Source organism: Pseudophryne corroboree, chromosome 7 (genome assembly GCF_028390025.1).
Source record: "Pseudophryne corroboree isolate aPseCor3 chromosome 7, aPseCor3.hap2, whole genome shotgun sequence".
Lineage (NCBI taxonomy): Eukaryota > Metazoa > Chordata > Amphibia > Anura > Myobatrachidae > Pseudophryne > Pseudophryne corroboree.
In genome coordinates, this window is record NC_086450.1 from 91966526 (window position 1) to 91986272 (window position 19747).

The 19747-nt window shown below is 42.6% G+C and overlaps 2 protein-coding genes across 3 annotated transcripts in view; both read left to right on the forward strand.

The window, feature by feature from the left end:
- The window catches only part of LOC134944658 (intelectin-1-like), an 86595-nt gene that overhangs the window by 2906 nt on the left and 63942 nt on the right, over positions 1 to 19747 (forward strand). For both annotated transcript variants that reach the window (XM_063933417.1, XM_063933418.1), the window contains exon 3: positions 14172 to 14330. In XM_063933417.1, the coding sequence (XP_063789487.1) occupies positions 14172 to 14330 (159 nt within the window). The remainder of the gene's footprint in view (positions 1 to 14171; positions 14331 to 19747) is intronic.
- LOC134944656 (intelectin-1-like) overlaps positions 1 to 19747 on the forward strand; it is a 199400-nt gene that overhangs the window by 2824 nt on the left and 176829 nt on the right. The gene's annotated exons all lie outside the window — the stretch shown is intronic.

Sequence of the window (19747 nt, forward strand, 5' to 3'; positions counted from 1 at the left end):
AAAACAGAGATAAAAATGATACTCGCAAACATAGGAGTATGACAGGCACATCAAGAGTATAAACACATGTCAGTGCTGCCGCTGTCCCCCCTGCCTAAGCCGACTGGGGGGATCCCCCCCCCTTCTTATGCATACCTTGATACTCCAAATCTCTTATAAGAGACATGTCAGTGCTGCCGCTGTCCTCCTGCCTAACCGCCTGTCACTGCTGAATGTGACAGGCGGTTAGGCAGGGAGGACAGCGGCAGCACTGACATGTCTCTTATAAGAGATTTGGAGTATCAAGGTATGCATAAGAAGGGGGGGGGGGGCGAGGAGAGTGTATGAAATGTATAAAAGTGTAACCCTTGGGGCAGCTATATGCAGTGGCGTCACAACGTGGGGGCGGGTGTCACCCGCCGAGGGGTGACACCAAAATGTCGGCTCCTGCTCAGTGACATGAGCCGGGTGCTGCACTGTAACAATACGTGCAGCACCTGGCTCCTGTCCCTGTGTAGGAGCCGGCACTGCATTCAAGAGAGACTTGCCACAGCACAGCTTCACCCGCCGGCAGCGCCGTACACTCACCGTACACTCACCGGACACAGGTGAGATAGAGGCACTTCACGGGGTGGGGGGGGGGGGGGGGGGGGGGCAGCCAACATCTTCTTAACCCCCTGGATTGCTGAAAACGGGGGTCCGCCCGCGAGGCCACACCCCCTTATGCTAGGCCACGCCCCTGTTTCACGACTTCCCGCACCGGGTGTCACCAGGGGCAGTGACGCCCCTGGCTATATGTATGCCAGGCGTATAAGACGACCCCCGGCGTATAAGACGACCCCCCGAGGCATGTTTTTCAGGGGGAAAAAGTCGTCTTATACGCCGGCAAATACGGTATATATATAGCGCTCCTTCTCCAGTAGTACTCAAGGCACTTAACAGAAGGAATGAACATAATACAGTACAGGAACAATGGAGTACAGAAAAGCTTTTCATAAAATACAGAGAGCAGGAGATACTAAAGGGACATTACGGAAATGATGAGTAATCAGGAAAGTCTTGAGTCTGTTTTTGAGGGATTCTAGAGTTCGGATCTTTCGAACTGCACAGGGAAGCAAGTTCCAGTCAGAGCCGCACAGTGGTTGGAACTGCCGGAGATAATGTAGTCAGTCGCCGCCGGGCTCCAGCTCTTAAGGTGGCACTTCCTCCATTGTCCCTTGCAGTTTCCATCCCAGATAACGGCGGTGCTGGCGCTAATCAGAAGACCTCATTCATGTTATGCCTGCGGTGGCCGTGGATCCTATTGGCTGCAGCCACCGCTACTGTATCTGAGCATGTCTCTCAACACTGCTGAGTCCCTGCACACTGTGTGCTGTCAGCTCCGCTCTGCCTCCACCTCCTGCAGCTCTAACCTCCATACACTGTTACCTCCCCTCCTAGCCAGCCAGGCAGATGCTCCACGTCCTGGACGAGGAGGAGGCAGGTGTCAGGTCTCTGGGGCCATGTGTCCAGAGCCCCCCTCCTTCAAGACATCATCCATGATGACCAGTCCAGAACAGGAGAAGATGGAGGTGGCAGTGATCCAGCAGGGGGCTGGGCTAGCCAGCGTTTATTAGTGCAGAGTAACATGCCAGAGAAAGGACTGATGGAGGTTGGAGCTGTTGTAGTCAGTGACCACTGCGGCACTGCCAATGTGTAAGGTATGATGGGCATTATATTGTACAGAATCTGTGTAACTGTGTATATATGTACTGTACTGGGCCACCCCCAATCTACCTAATTTTATTATTTTTATTGATTGGTTATAAGCCCTCATTTGATGATAGCAAATTTACTAGAATGATTGAAAAGCCACTAACTATGACTTTTTTATTTTTATTTCTAGCCCTATACTGGCTCAACTAGGACTATAAACTTTAGCAAAGCAAATTTTGAAAAGATGAGGGTATTTTTCAGGGATATTGAATGGGAAGGTTTGTTTTTAGGAAAAAATACTACGGAGAAATGGGAGGTACTAAAATTCCTGCTAGCTAAAACTACACTCAAATTTATTCCAACGAGCAGCAAAAAAAGGAATAAAAATCATAAACCGATGTGGCTTAACAAAAAAATTAAGGAACTTATGGGCAAGAAAAGGCGAGCATTTAAAAAATACAAATCTGACGGGGAAGCAGAGTCATTTCAGCACTATAAGGAATGTAACAAAATATGCAAAAAGGAAATAAGTGCGGCTAAAGTAGAAACTGAAAAACTAGTAGCAAAGGAAAGCGAAGCGAATCCCAAAAAATTCTTTAAATACATTAATAGCAAGAGATTAAAGAAGGAGAGTATAGGCCCTTTAAAAGACAAGTTGGGAGTCTTAAGAAAAAATGATAATGACATAGCGGACACACTAAATTAGTTTTTTTCAACAGTATTTACTAGAGAGGACCCAATTCAGGGACTAACATATAATCTCAATAATGAGAATATCCCACTGATAGGTACTTTTTTAAGCGAGGAAGTAGTCTGTGACCGATTAAAACATTTAAAGATTAATAAGTCACCAGGTCCCGATGGTATTCACCCAAGGGTTTTAATGGAGCTTCATACTGAACTTGCAAAACCGCTATTTTTGATCTTTAAGGATTCAGTAATATCAGGTATGGTTCCCAAAGACTGGCGTATAGCGGAAGTAGTGCCTATATTCAAAAAGGGAAGTAAAGCTGAACCAGGTAATTATAGACCAGTTAGTCTTACATCTATAGTGGGGAAGGTATTGGAAGGTATTCTAAGAGATAGTATTCAGAAGTTCCTTGAAGTCAATAAGGTCATTAAAAGGAATCAACATGGGTTTATGAAGGACAGATCTTGTCAAACCAACTTACTTGGTTTTTATGAAACAGTAAGCGCAAAACTAGATCAGGGTAAAGAGGTGGATGTAATCTTTTTAGATTTTGCCAAAGCGTTCGATACTGTACCACACATGAGACTTATCTACAAGCTACAAGAATCAGGGCTAGGAAGCACAATATGCACTTGGGTCAAAAACTGGTTAGATAATAGGGAGCAGCGCGTTGTGGTTAATGGATCTTTTTCAACTTGGACTGAAGTGCTAAGTGGTGTGCCGCAAGGCTCAGTATTAGGACTGCTATTGTTCAATATTTTCATTAACGACCTAACAGCAGGTCTAGAGAGCATGGTGTAAATTTTTGCAGATGATACCAAATTGTGTAAAATTATAAATGCGGAGGGGGATGCTGAGTCGCTTCAGAATGACTTAGTTAAATTAGAAGCTTGGGCAGCGAAATGGAGAATGCGCTTCAATACAGACAAGTGTAAGGTAATGCACTGTGGTAACAAGAACAAAAATAACACCTACCTACTACATGCGGTAAAATTAGGGGATTCTGTACTGGAAAAGGACTTAGGTGTCCTCATAGAAAGCAAACTAAGCAGTAGTACCCAAAGTAGGACTGCAGCAAAGAAGGCTAATAAGATATTAGCATGCATAAAACGGGGAATTGATGCTAGGGACGAGAGTATTATACTCCCGTTATATAAATCACTTGTGAGGCCACACCTTGAATACTGTGTACAATTCTGGACACCTTACTACAAAAAGGATATCCTGGAGCTAGAAAAGGTTCAAAGGCGGGCAACCAAACTAATTAAGGGTATGGAGACGCTGGAATACGAGGAAAGGCTTGCAAGACTAGGCATTTTTACACTGGAAAAGAGGAGATTAAGAGGGGACATGATCAACATTTACAAATATATAAGGGGACAATATACAGATCTTGCGCAGGACCTGTTTTTGGTTAGATCAACACAGAGAACTCGTGGACACTCGCTCAGGTTAGAGGAGAGGAGATTCCACACAATACGGCGTAAAGGCTTTTTTACGGTAAGGACAATACGTGTTTGGAATTCCCTGCCTGAGGGAGTTGTAATGGCCAACTCAGTCAACACCTTTAAGAATGGGTTAGATAAATTCCTAATGGATAAGGATATCCAGGGTTACGGGGCATAGTCACGCACTATGGTTATTATAAAAAAGAGGGGTTAATCGGAACGGCAGTCAGCAACTTCAGTCAAAATTTTATACAAAATAATCGTGCATAGGAGACCACAAATAGCTTGAACCCGATGGACAACTGTCTTTTTTCAACCTTAGATACTATGTTACTATGTAGTTATGTATACATATTTACTAAGTAGGACAGCTTACAGGAGCAGCATGTGCATGTCCAGGGATGGACTGGCCCAGTGGGGTACAGGGAAAACCACCTGTAGGCCCCACTGCCTGGGGGCCCACCTCCTCCTCTAGGGATCAGGTTCCAGACTGTGCACTTGAATTATACATTTTACATATTATCTACAGTGCATTGCAGTTATTAGTGGTGAGATACAATTTGATCCTAACTGTCATACAGCCTAAATACTGAGTATCACTGACACTGGGGAGCACGTGAATTAATACTAAAGGAGCCGAATTATATACTCTGCTAAAAATTATACACGGGGACGCCCGTGAGAGACTATCCTAATTATCCGGTTTTGAGCACTCCCGGTGAGGAGAATAATTAACTGGCGGAGTAACTGTTCCATTCATAAATGCAGAGTGCTTATCTCCAGTGAAAGTGCTAAAACTTGTTTTATACTACTATCCCAGCGGGAGGATTTAAGTTAATATATATTTCTCTAGATATGTCTGGGATTGTGTTTTATTAATTACATAACCCTTAAGGGGTTGTCTTTTATATTTAAATGCTGTTGATTGTGTATTGATGCCCAGTGTGGGAGAAAAATTACATAATTACCCATATATGAGCTATTGATATAACTGTTGCTGTATAATAAGGTGCATCTGCTACATTTGAATTGTATCCACTGTGCACAGCTGTGTTGCAACTAAGTATTACAAAGACATAAAAGCTTTGGAATACTATGATGTCTATCGGTTGGATGGATCTCTTATATATAGAGAACCTTAGGATTGGTTTTTAATTGTGAATGCATATAGTTTTGGTGATTTAATGTTTTAAATAAAAGTTTCCTTAAAACTGGACAGCGCTTTCAATAAATTTTCTTTGTATTGCTATTAATTATTGGGAATCAACACCCCAAGTATTTGAGAGCAGCAGTTCGTTTTAAGAGGAATTAAATTAAATTAATGGTAAAAAGTTTTGTGGGAACTGGATAACTGACACATACAATTTAGCCTAGCGCTTTCTTATATTTTGGAATTCTTTACTGTGCATGTCCTACCTGTTTACACTCCATTCAAGATGGCATATGGTACAGTACAGTGGAAATATTTTGCCATTGCTGGTACTTTTTGGGCTGACACAAGCATCCAAGTGCTGCCCCTAACAAGTGCCGCCCCTAGGCACATGCATCACGTGCCTAATGGGAAATTCACCACTGTATATATGTGTCTGTGTGGCTATATGCACTGTATGTATCAGTGTATATATGTGTCTATGTGGCTATATGTACTGTATGTGACAGTGTATATACTGTATGGGTCTGTGTAAAACAGGTTTCCAGGGGCGTTTGAGTGGACTTCATCCCATGCAGGGAACTTGCTACTGTGTGCAGCACATTATTATTATTATTATTATTATTATTGTGTGTATATGTGACTGCGTTTGTGCATATGTGGCTGTATGTATATGTGGTTTTGTGTGTATATGTTGCTGTGAGTGTGTATACATGGTTTAGTGTATGCATGTGTGGTTATGTGTGTGAACAAGTGGCTGTGTGTATGTATGTATGTATGTATGTATGTATGTATGTATGTATGTGTATATGTGGCTGTGTCTGTATATATGGCTGTGTGCAGTGTCGGACTGGCGCATGAAGGGCTCACCAGGGAAATGCAATCACAGAGGCCCACTAAGGAGCATTGCCATATGTGGCCACGTAACCAGAGAGGAGTGGCCTGCCATTATAGGCACCATCTAGCATTGCATATAAAGAAAAAGAGCTCTACCTCGCTGTCTAATTCAAACTGTTGTGTATGCACCTGGGTTACACCGAGAGAGAACAGTAGATACAAATATTATCTCCAGTATAGTGACAGATACACATACACCACCAGCAGTGCCAGATACATATATGTCCCCAGCAGTGCAGTGCCAGTTACACATACTGCCCCCACTGTGCCAGTTACACATACTGCCCCCACTGTGTCAGTTACACATACCGCCCCCACTGTGCCAGTTACACACACTGCCCCCACTGTGCCAGTCACACATACTGCCACCACTGTGCCAGTCACACACACTGCCCCTACTGTGCCAGTTATATATACTGCCTCCACTGTGCCAGTCACACATACTGCCCCTACTGTGTCAGTCACACCAGTGCCAGATTAATGTCCACATGTGCCTGGAGCTGAAATTTTTGAAGGGCCTATTGTGTGCCACTGCAGGGGGTGTGACAACTGCTGCAGCGGAATGACTGATGTGTGAGTGTGTATTCTACTAAAAGGGTGTGGCCTGTGCTATGGGTGTGGTTATTTCTATAGAGGGCATAGCTGGTGCACAACTTCAACTATTTTATAGTGGATCTTAAAAATATATATTTTTTTAATTTTTATGTGAAATGGTGACAACTGTATTATCTGCCTTTTCTTGAGTGCTAGAAATAATTAAAATTAGTAAAAAAATAACATTTTAAATTTTTTTAAATATTCACTGATTAATGCCATATTTATGTAAGTGTACATCCCACATTTTTAGTCACTGCAGTAGATTAATAAATTCACAGAATTTTTAGCTGCTGTCTTTTTAGAAAAATAAGGAGCAGGGTGGTAAGGGTTAACCTACTGCATTGCAGATGTGCGTGCGTGAACAATATGCATCTGGGGGTGGGTTTAGAAGAGAGTGAAGCTGAATGCTGAGTGCCGAGTGCCAACTGTGAGACACACATTTCTGCCGATCCTGAGATAACCAGCCAGCCAGCACATATATTACATACATCATGTATGCTTGTATGTGCTAATCAATGCACTATGGGGGTAATTCCAAGTTGATCGCAGCAGGAATTCTGTTAACAATTGGGCAAAACCATGTGCACTGCAGGGGAGGCAGATGTAACATGTGCAGAGAGAGTTAGATTTGGGTGTGGTGTGTTCAATCTGCAATCTAATTTGCAGTGTAAAAATAAAGCAGCCAGTATTTACCCTGCACAGAAACAAAATAACCCACCCAAATCTAACTCTCTCTGCACATGTTACATCTGCCCCCCTGCAGTGCACATGGTTTTGCCCAACTGCTAAAAAATTTCCTGCTGCGATCAACTTGGAATTACCCCCCATGTGATCAGCAGTGCAGCCCATTATACAAATGCCACACCATATTAGCGTTACCCGTTATACACATGCCACACTGTAGTAGGGGTGCCTGTTATCCAAATGCCACACTGTAGTAGGGGTACCCGTAGTGTACACACATTATGCCATACTGTAGTGCTCAAAACAATAATTTATTGTTATATGTGTGTGTCAGTGCAGACTTTACTTACAGCTCAGCTGCAGCTGTGTCCAAGGCTTCTGTATAGAGAGACTGCACTCTGCAAGGAGACACATGGCTGACTTCCAAGGGGCGGAGCTAATCAGACACGTGTTGGCGGAGCTTTGGGTTACACGTGGGAAGGGGTTGGGGGGGAGGGGGGTGTTGGCTCCAGGCTTATTGTGAATTGTGAAAGGAATGGAGCTGCCAGGGAAAGCTTTGGATAGCATTGGAGCAGAGTTTGGGCCGTCTGAGCAAGCACAGCTTCAGGCTGCTGAGGGGTGGAGCTTATCGCGGTCTGTGGCAGGGCTTAGCAAATCCCAAGGTTTGAGCTTCTGGCAAGTGGTAACACAGGGGAAGGGGCAAGTTGTGCACTGTTGCGGGTGGTCTGGAGGGAATAGGAGGAGCCTTGGCCTGGAGGGAGCAGGGACAGGGAGGCATTTGCTTTTGAGTGACTTATAGATGCATGTGAACAAAGCACACTAGGGTAAAGCACACCAGACAGTACAAACAATAGATCTTTACATATGTTTTTTTCTTTATTTTTTAACTTGTAGCTCAGTTCAAACTGCATGGATTACAGAGCATATAGATGCACGTGAACTAAGTGGACTAAAGTAAAGCGCACCAAACAGTACAATTTACAGCAGAGTAGAGACAAGCACAGAGCTGCATGCCTCTATACAGTCACTATACAGAGCACAGCCACTTGTGAGCCTGGAGTCCCAGCACAGCCAATACAGCAGAGTATAGTGCATCATTCAGCAGCATGCCCCCTATACACAGTCACTTTTAAGCACAGCCACTTGTGGACACAGCACAGCCTATACAGCAGAGTATAGTGCTGCATACAGCAGCATGCAGTGTGCCTCCTATGCACAGTCACTTTTAAGCACAGCCACTTGTGGACACAGCACAGCCTATACAGCAGAGTATATCATAGCATACAGCAGCATGCAGTGTGCCTCCTATGCACAGTCACTTTTGAGCACAGCCACTTGTGGACACAGCAAAGCCTATACAGCAAAGTATAGAGCAGCATACAGCAGCATGCAGTGTGCCTCCTATGCACAGCCACTTTTAAGCACAGCCACTTGTGGACACAGCTCAGCCTATACAGCAGAGTATAGCGCAGCATGCAGTGTGACTCCTATGCACAGTCACTTTTAAGCACAGCCACTTGTGGACACAGCTCAGCCTATACAGCAGAGTATAGCGCAGCATGCAGTGTGACTCCTATGCACAGTCACTTTTAAGCACAGCCACTTGCGGACACAGCACAGCCTATAAAGCAGAGTATAGCGCAGCATGCAGTGTGACTCCTATGCACAGTCACTTTTAAGCACAGAGATCCAAGTGTTCATAAAAAACAGAAGTAGAAAGAAAATGTGTAGGACAGTTTTTCTACCAATTGGTTATTTCCACAGCTTTAGGAAAAAAGGGCGTACCCCACTCACACAGAAACAAGTGAGTGGAAACCCATAAAGGTATCTTTACACCAATAAGAATATTGAGGTTTAACTTGCAGGGGCGTACCCGAAACTCACACGGGTGAAATGATGGAAAATCACATAAGGGTATCTTTAGTAAATTTTCGAATTTGTCGGATGCGTACCCCAACTTACACAATCAGTGGTTGGGACATATACATAAAGGTATCTTTCAAATATTCAACCAGCATGCAAGATGCGTACCACAACTCACTAGATATGGAGATGTTCAACTCCTATAATGGTATCTTTGTCCACAGGCTTAGATAGTTATTCCACACAGGATACACGAAAAAAACCAGGAAAAGGTTCCTCTTTGTTCGATTAAAATAGAAGGGTTTATTTCCCAAAAGCATTAAAAGATCAAAGGTATGATAATACAATTATCAAAAAAAATAAACAAAAATTAAAACACTAAAAAAACAGGTCCGGTTTTTTAATCGTCCCAGGCTACTCACAGTACTGTTTGTTCAACGCGTTTCGGTCTTTAGATAGGACCTTTTTCAAGAACTGTCTGTACTGTGGGAAGTCTGGATATTTATACTATAAACATCCAATAGGTGAGTAGTAGGAAATTACATCATTACTTGATTGCTTAATTACATCACTTTGAAACTTCAACAAAATATATAAATACTTATACAGAGTGAACCTCCCATGTATTAAATGCTATTTTAGGTGTTCAATATAAATTATGAGGCCACAAAAGGCCTTAATTCGACCATAATAAAATAGACCGATTGGAATTATGGGAAATGTAGGAGAATGAGCTGAACTACATGCCCATATAAGGAATTCCGCCGGATGTTCTAGATTCCAGTGGTTAAGAAGAGAAGGGCTATAATAATAAAACAACATGACTAATGGACAGAGTACATCAAAAGTACTTTAAATGTCTAAGTCATATGTGCAGTATAGCAGATAGAATTCGTTTTTCGTCCGTAATCGTATAGTGCCGCTGAGACTTATGGGGGATGTAGTTTCCTTGCAGAGCTCTTATGTCCTTATATGGAGATCCGCCGGAAGTTGGATGACGATTCTTCTAATGCGTCCTCCATTATCCCCTCATATTAGTTCCGTGTTCATATGCGGACCGGAAATGACGTTCCGCGTGGACAGAACTATCCCAAGAGGATCATGGGATGTGTAGTTCGGCGGCAAATATATACGGACTCCAAAGATATTAGCTAAATGATCAACAAAGTATATAAAACGAGTGTTAGTGAACATATTACATGAATAGAAGTTATTCTGAGATATTTACATGTATGATTGTACAAAAACAGGTTATAATAAAAAATGTCATTTTTTTCACAGAAACCACTTCAACTCAAAGTCGCAATTTAGGCCGTGTGGATTCAAAGTCCCATATGTAAAAATATATTGCATCTCTGATTTTGCAAGCTGCGAAGCTAGATCCTTATTACGTTTATTTTCTTGAACGTGTTTAATACCATAAAACCCTATTGCTTCCGTAATAGAGCAGTTGTGTTTGGTCTGAAAATGGGCGGAGAGTGAGTGGGTGGATAACCCCTTTTTTATATTTCTTACATGCTCGCCTAGGCGAATTTTTAGTGCCCTGCTAGTGCGTCCTATATAAAATAGATTGCAGCTACACTTTATGGCATAAATGACATTTTTGCTGTCACATGTTATGAAATCTTTGATAACATGTTTTTTTCCATTTATTTCAATGTTCTCAATTTTGTTTCTCCCTTCACTTTTAATAGATCTGCATCCAATGCAATTTCCACATCTATAGAAACCTCTCGAGGTTATCCTAGATGTGGTTTTATTGGATGACAGCATGCTGGAAACTAACTTATTTCTTAAATTTGGGGCTTTTCTATAGATGTGAGTGGGTTTCAGAGGGACTAAAGGTCCGATGACCGGATCCTTTCTCACCAAGTCCCAATGTTTCCTCAGGATATTTTCTATTTCCCTATGTTGTTGGTTAAATTCCGTAATGAATGCCCATTCATATATATTTTTTCTACTTTTCTTATTTTTCTCTGTATTGAGCAATTCGCTGCGATCAGTGTTTTTAGCCTTTATAAGGGCCCTTTCAACTGTATTTTTGTTGTATCCACATGCGGTGAATTTTTCACTCATTATTTCTGCTTGAGACTCAAAAACATTGAGCTCCGTGCAGTTTCTTTTCACCCTTTTTAGTTGACTCAGTGGAATTGAGTCAAGCCAGTTGTTATGGTGGCAGCTGCTAGTAGATATATATGATCCAGAGTCAGTAGGTTTTGAGTAGGTCTTTGTATGTAGTTGACCCTCCTTCACATATACTGTTATGTCCAAAAAATTTACTGTCTCTGTGCTCTTTTCAAACGTCAAGGCAATGTTTTTGTCATTCACATTTAGAGAGGCACAGAAACTGTCTAGCATAGCGACATCCCCCCTCCAGAGGAAAAATATGTCGTCTATGTAACGAGCATAGGACACCAGATTCGCTCCGTATGGATTGTTAGTCCAGATGGTGTTAAGTTCCCATAGTCCTAGGAACAAATTTGCATAGCTAGGAGCGAATCTGGTGCCCATAGCTGTTCCAGTCCTTTGGATAAAAAACTGGTCCTGAAAGAGGAAAAAATTGTTATTGAGGATGAATCTTATACCCTCTATCAGCATCTCCTTGAGGTCCTTATTATAATCCGACCCTTCCAGGAAATGGGTGATCGCCTCTACACCATCATCATGATTGATGATGGTGTAGAGGGAGCTTACATCGGCGGTCACCAAGGTGTCTCCATCCTCCCACTTTATAGATTCCAAAAGTCTAAGAAAGTCCTTGGTGTCCTTTAAGTGGGATTTATTTTGGATTACCAAAGGCTGTAGAAGATAATCAATGAGTGGGGTACGCCCTTTTTTCCTAAAGCTGTGGAAATAACCAATTGGTAGAAAAACTGTCCTACACATTTTCTTTCTACTTCTGTTTTTTATGAACACTTGGATCTCTGTATGATTCTATGAGAGGAGGGAGAAGATATCAGAAAATCCATCAAGTCATCATACGGAGGATTTATCGCCTTCTCAGTAACTTAAGGGATGTATTCAATGTTCTAAATTTACTATATGCGCCCTGTACATCGATAAATACCACCCCACACTTTGTACCATAGATTGTTTTTGTAAAATTTGGTGATTTTTACTTTGGTTTTTATAGTGGACGGGCTGCATTGCGCCACACGGGTAAATAGTTCAGAATAAAACCCTCTCTGTGTACTTTTAAGCACAGCCACTTGTGGACACAGCTCAGCCTATACAGCATATAGCGCAGCATACAGCAGCATGCAGCATGCCCCCTATACACAGTCACTTTTAAGGGGTGTGGTATGGCTGACTGATGGTCAGGAGACCGGCGGTAAGCATACTGATGCCGGGATCCCGGCAGGGTGGGGCGAATGCAGCAAGCCCCTTGCAGGCTCGCTGCGTTCGCCACGCTGCCGACTCGGTGGCAACCGCCACTCTATGGGTGTCTTGGGCACCCACGAGTGGAAATAGTCCCTGTTGGTCGGCATGCCGACCGTCAGGATAGTGAGGGGGCGGGATGCTGGGGGAGGTCATGTAACCGTCGGTCTCCTGACCGCCGGTCACATGAATACCACCCCTTTTAAGCACAGCCACTTGTGGACACAGCACAGCCGATACAGCAGAGTATAGCGCAGCATACATCAGCATGCAGTTTGCTTCCTATACACAGTCACTTTTAAGCAAAGCCACTTGAGCACACATCACAGCCAGTCAATGCAACAGAGCATAGCTCAGCATTCAGCAACATGCGTTGACTAAAATGGCGCAGATGGACAGAAATCTCCTTCCTCCAGGGAATATAGATAATTTGGGGGTGTTACAACACCTGCTGGTACCTCACTTACTAGAATTTATAGATAATTGCACACTAATATCTTTATATTTCTCCTGATGAACACTAATCCTTGCTAATCACAAATGTAGTTCATACCATGGAAAAACATGATCTTGTATCGGTTTTGCAGCAACATTCAGCTTAATAAATCGTTTTTTAAAAGTTGTGGAAAATCATCACAATAGTGCCTGGATTCCAAATGCACCGCTTAGTAAATTTCCCCCTGAGTGTCCTGCCTAGCTGGCAACACTGTATTGCCACCTCAGCAGTAGAACAAGTTGATTTACCTGTTATGTAAGTTATGCAAGTTATGGCATGAGGAAGCTGCAATTAGTTGACTCCCCTGGTATTGCGACTTTATTAGATTTTTATCTGATATCATGATCGATAAGCGAGTCCTTTCAGATTAACTAGCATTTCACTAACCCCCGATTTGCCAGTAAGTAGCTAGTAGCTATCCATGACACTCTCACTTTACTAAATAGCAAATCCTACACTGAAATTTTGTCCCCGGACGGGTTCTGACTGCCCAGAGACCCCCTTTCTCTTGACAAGTGGCTCACATTATGACAACAATAGCAATGGTATATACAGTAATATGATTACTAGAGTTGTCGCCACATCATGCAGTATAAGAAACAGAGCAGAGCTTCTGCACATGGCCAGTGGTAGCAGCTTCTTCTACCAAGTTTGCTGTGTGTGTGGATCTGGGCCCTCAATCAGTGCTCTGGACCAGAGAGCAGCGACCAGGAAGAAGAGACAGGAGCCTTAACATGAGGTGGGAGAATGTGTGCTTAGAAAGTGTAGTACTGGGTTAATTATGTTTGCATACCCTCCAACATGACCCGCCCCACTAGGTACAAAATGCTCTGTTTCTGGACTTCCCTCTTAATTTATTATTGCCATCACCTGTGAAGAAATAGCTTTCTTATCATTTAACTAGTTTAACACAGGTGATGGAACTCATACATTAAGAGGGAAGTCAAGAAACAGAGCATTTTTTACCTAGTGGGACGGGTCATGTTGGAGGGTCTGTGTTTATGTATTTATTATGGTATGTTTAACCTTTTACTGACCACTTTGTTTGAAACAGCCTATACTAAAGACCATCTATAGTGTTAAATATTAATAGCGTATTCCATACAGTAGACAGTGTATAAAAAGACCAATATTTACATTAATGTCCAGGATTCTTAATGGGTTTCTCTACAGCTCCCCTACACTCCCCCACTTGCTCCAATGTGCGCAAAGTGGGAGATTGCGGACTGCCATTTGGAAACCCCCCTCTAGAAATCCTGCGTTTGCCACTGAACATTTATCATATATTCTCAGATTATCCATCCCTTCATGAGAAGAAGCTGAGTATTCTGAATCTTCTGGCCTGCTGGAAAGATGACTATGATTGTTTCAGTCAATCAAACAACATTGTGGACAACAGCTACAGGTATAGGAGCTGCAAAGAAATTAAGCAGTCTCACTCTGGTTCCAGAGGTAAGGTGATAACAGATATACTGTACACTCATTATATAGGGGTCTATGGGCCTAATTCCGCATGTGTTGTAGTTGTGCGAAACAATGCACAACTACAACCCTTTACACTGACATGCACGGGGAAAAGAACAGGGCAAGTCTGCCCCGCATGCCGGGTCCTGCTCCCCTGCTAACATGCGAGCGCATCGCTAAACAGCCATGCACTCGCATGGTTAGGGTTGCCCCACATATGGTCAGGACAGGTCTGCGTTGTCCGGACCGCGTCCCACCAGACGGTGCGTCAGTGCTCACAAAATGCGGCGTCAACACCCCGTCACCCCCCACAGGACTTAGACTGCGATCGCAGTTTAAAACCTTGCACAAGCATGCAATAGCGATTTTAGCACAATAGCGGCTGATTCTGAATCAAACCCCTATTTACTAACCCTTGGTCAGAGATGGGTCTATTTACTAAGCTGTGGATGGAGATAAAGTGGACGGAGATAAATTACCAGCCAATCAGCTGTCATAACTGTCATTTTTCAAACCCAGCCTGTGGCATGACAGTTAGACACTGATTGGCTGGTACTTTATCTCCGTCCACTATGGGATATATTCAATGACTGTCGGAAGATGCCGTCTTGTCGGAAAGGGGTTCCGACCTATTCATTAGTGCCCCGTTTATTCCGATAAGTTGGGAAACCCGACTTGTCGGAATGCTGTCGGAATGCACGCTGATCGGCGGCTTCAGCCGCCGATCAGCATGCATTGTCGGAAGCGGGGCCAAACCTGACAGGTTTTAGCCCCGCTTCCGAAAATCTCAATCCGACTTTAAAAAAAGTCAGATTGAGATGAGGAGACTAGTGGTGCTGCGAGCGGCGGGGGGAGCAGAGATCGGCGGCCGATGGGAGGAGCAGGCTGCGGGGGGACATGTCTGCGGCGGCGGGGGAGGCATTGCAGGGAGAGAGGTGCCTGGCCGTCCCCCGGCCAGGCACCTCTCTCCCTGCAGTGCCTCCCCCCGCCGCCGCAGACATGTCCCCCGCAGCCAGCTACTGCCACCGGCCGCTGATTTCCACGACCCCCTGGAGGGAGAATAAATAGCGTGGTGCGCGTAGTGCACCACCGTGTCCGCAGCGTGGTGAGCGCAGTGAGCCCGCAAGGGGCTCATTTGCGCTCACCACGCTGTCGGTATGCCGGCGGTCGGGATTCCGGCGCCGGTATGCTGGTCGACGGGAGCCCGGCCGCCGGCATACCATACTACAACCCAAACACATTGTGCCTGATTCTAAAACACACGCAATGCTGATAGTCACGCAAATGGTCCATTTCTTTTCCACCTGTGCTACCTGTTATATATGTTATTATTACCTGTGCTGTGTATATATATATATATATATATATATATATATATAGAAGGGAAAAGACGTGGCACTCACGGCAAGTTTGCAAAGAATCACAAGGACATCAGTCGCTGAAGTAGAGCAACGTTTCAGTGGCAATCCACTGTCGTCAGGCTTTATTGAAATACATTAAAAGACATCTTACCTTTATAGAACCCCCGCGTGCATGTTCAGAAACAGTCCGGACCCGAACTTCCGGTCGGGCGGACGGAAATGACGTGATAGTGCCGTCAGCGCACTGAAAGAAGAAACCATCACCATGGTAACAAAAACGCTCATATACAGATATCATTAAAATATTACTAGTTAGAACAAACTTCAATAAAGTAGCTATCAGTGGCAGTATGATTAGGTGATATCAAACAAGGAACGCATCTATAGATGAATTTCTGGATGCACGATCACAGCAGCACAATTAATTCTAAGCGGTCTGTTTAAATGATGCTGGAATATTTCCTCATAACAAAAAATAGAAAATCCTTAAACAAAATGCTTGTATCCCAACATATACCCACAATGGTCACTGTAATCAACATAATTCTGTTTCAATAAAATATGTTATTATAAAGATGGTATATTATTATAAAAAACAAGAATAAGATAGATACTCATTCAAACCATTTGGGTGAATCACCCCCAGATAAGCTATCCATTTTGTCTCCATTTGGAGTAATTTGGACGCCCGGTCACCCCCCCTGATATTATTAGGGATGTGATCTATCATCCTATACCGTATACTATTAATAGGATGTTTGCAATTGGCAAAATGTCTGGCTACGGGCTGTTCGCTGCCGCCAGTCTCCAAAGCTTTTCTTATGGCCGACCTATGACAGGTCATCCTCTCTTTAAATTTGCGTTCAGATTTACCGACATAACTGAGCCCACATGGGCATACAATCTGATAAATAATAAACGTCGAATTGCAAGTTAGACGGTGTCGTATCAAAATCTTTTTACCCGTCTGTGGGTGATTAAATGAATCCCCTGTCAATAAATATTGACAGGTAACACCGTCTGTTCCGTTTAATGATCTTCAATGGAATATAGAGAAATACAAACTTCAACGCAAGGTTAAACTAAGGGAACATTTTGGCAATCATACCAGTACCAGCATGCAGAAATCTTTGCCTACCAAACTTCTTCCTTTCCGTCAAAAATCTGTATTTGACCCTTTGTCAAACAACTCAAGTCTAAAAACTTTCATGAGAATTTTTGAGCATGAGGTGAAAAGTGCTGTGGGCTCCGGTGAGCAAATACATCCAAATCTCACGAAAGCTGAACGGAATGCTCTACAAGGTTTATACAAGAATGATAAACTGATTATTAGGCCATCGGACAAAGGGGGTGTGATAGTGTTACAAGATTTTAAGGATTACAACACAGAAGCATTACGACAATTGTCTTGTGTTGAGGTGTATATAAAGTTACATGCTAATCCATCTGTGAGTTGTAAGAAGCGTCTTACTGAAATTCTCTCACAAGCTTTAAAGGTTGATTTAATTACACAAGAGATTATGGAAGTTTTGGTACCGCAGTTCCCCATAGTTCCTATATTTTATCTATTGCCCAAGATCCACAAGGGAACAAATCCTCCCCCCGGCCGACCCATTGTGTCGGCGAGGGGTTCTCTTTTGCAACCCTTGTCGGTCTTTCTGGATTGTTTGTTACAACCTTTGCTTTGTGAAGAATCCAGTTATCTGGTTGATACCACTGCATTTTTAAATAATCTTCAATCCATTGAATCATTACCTGATAATTGCTGGCTGGCAACCGTGGATGTTGTCAGTCTTTATACATCAATTCCCCATGATATGGGACTAGCAGCTGTTAGAAGATTTCTGTTTAGAAAGGCAGTGTTGGATACAGACAAAATTAATGTAATCTTGTCATTATTGGAACTAGTATTGTCTAACAATTTTTTTCTATATGGGAAATTTTTTTATTTACAAGTCCAAGGGTGTGCGATGGGATCTGCGGTTTCTCCCACGTATGCAAACATTTTTATGTTTTCTATTGAAGAGGATTTGTTTTACAGCAGTGATTGCTTTAGATCAGGGGCAATTCTTTTCAATCGTTACATAGATGATTTATTTATTTTGTGGAAAGATGACATAGTGGTACTGACAGAATTGTTGGAGGGCTATAACGCAGGTGTTGGTCCTATTAAATTCACCTTTGAGTTTAATCAGAAGGTAATTCATTTTCTGGATGTTTTGGTAAAAATTCAAAATAATAAGATCAATACTACCATCTATGTAAAGCCCACTGATTGCAACCAATTATTACACACACACAGTTGCCATCCTCCCTCACTTAAAAGTAGCGATGAGCGGATTCGGTTTTACTCGGTTTTACTCGGTTCTCAAAACAGATTCTTATTGGCTATCCAAAACACGTGACATCAGTGAGTCAATAAGATTCTGTTTTGAGAACCGAGTAAAACCGAGTAAAATCGAATCCGCTCATCACTACTTAAAAGAGGATTACCATACTCGCAAATGATCAGGATCAGACGCATCAACAGCAATGCAGAGGTGGCCTCAGCTCAGATTGATACGTTAATCACTAAGCTACTTGGAAGAGGTTACTCTAAAGAGTTGCTAAAGTCAGCTAAATTGAAAGTTATGAGTATGGATAGGAGGTCTTTGTTACAGAATAAGATCAAGAGGGATGAACAACATCAGACTAAATTCCCATGGGTAAATAAATTTAATACTAAGTCCAATACCATAACACAAATTGCTAAAAAACATTGGGGCAGATGTATTAACCTGGAGAAGGCATAAGGAAGTGATAAACCAGTGATATGTGCAAGGTGATATAGGCACCAGCCAATCAGCTCCCATATGTAAATTAACAGTTAGGAGCTGATTGGCTGGTGCCTTTATCACCTTGCACATATCACTGGTTTATCACTTCCTTATGCCTTCTCCAGGTTAATACATCTGCCCCATTGGCCCTTATTAGAAACAGATGCACAGTTACATTTGTCCGGTTCGAGTCTAATGCCTTGTTATTCCAAAGGGAAAAACTTGAGAGACTATTTGGTCAAAACCGATGTCTCAGGTATTTCAGAGGATCCATTAACATCAACCACACATTTTTTGTCTCAAACAACTTCCAAATTAGGTTGTTTTAAATGCACATGTGTTACCTGTCAATATTTATTGACAGGGGATTCATTTAATCACCCACAGACGGGTAAAAAGATTTTGATATGACACCGTCTAACTTGCAATTCGACGTTTATTATTTATCAGATTGTATGCCCATGTGGGCTCAGTTATGTCGGTAAATCTGAACGCAAATTTAAAGAGAGGATGACCTGTCATAGGTCGGCCATAAGAAAAGCTTTGGAGACTGGCGGCAGCGAACAGCCCGTAGCCAGACATTTTGCCAATTGCAAACATCCTATTAATAGTATACGGTATAGGATGATAGATCACATCCCTAATAATATCAGGGGGGGTGACCGGGTGTCCAAATTACTCCAAATGGAGACAAAATGGATAGCTTATCTGGGGGTGATTCACCCAAATGGTTTGAATGAGTATCTATCTTATTCTTGTTTTTTATAATAATATACCATCTTTATAATAACATATTTTATTGAAACAGAATTATGTTGATTACAGTGACCATTGTGGGTATATGTTGGGATACAAGCATTTTGTTTAAGGATTTTCTATTTTTTGTTATGAGGAAATATTCCAGCATCATTTAAACAGACCGCTTAGAATGAATTGTGCTGCTGGGATCGTGCATCCAGAAATTCATCTATAGATGCGTTCCTTGTTTGATATCACCTAATCATACTGCCACTGATAGCTACTTTATTGAAGTTTGTTCTAACTAGTAACATTTTAATGATATCTGTATATGAGCGTTTTTGTTACCATGGTGATGGTTTCTTCTTTCAGTGCGCTGACGGCACTATCACGTCATTTCCGTCCGCCCGACCGGAAGTTCGGGTCCGGACTGTTTCTGAACATGCACGCGGGGGTTCTATAAAGGTAAGATGTCTTTTAATGTATTTCA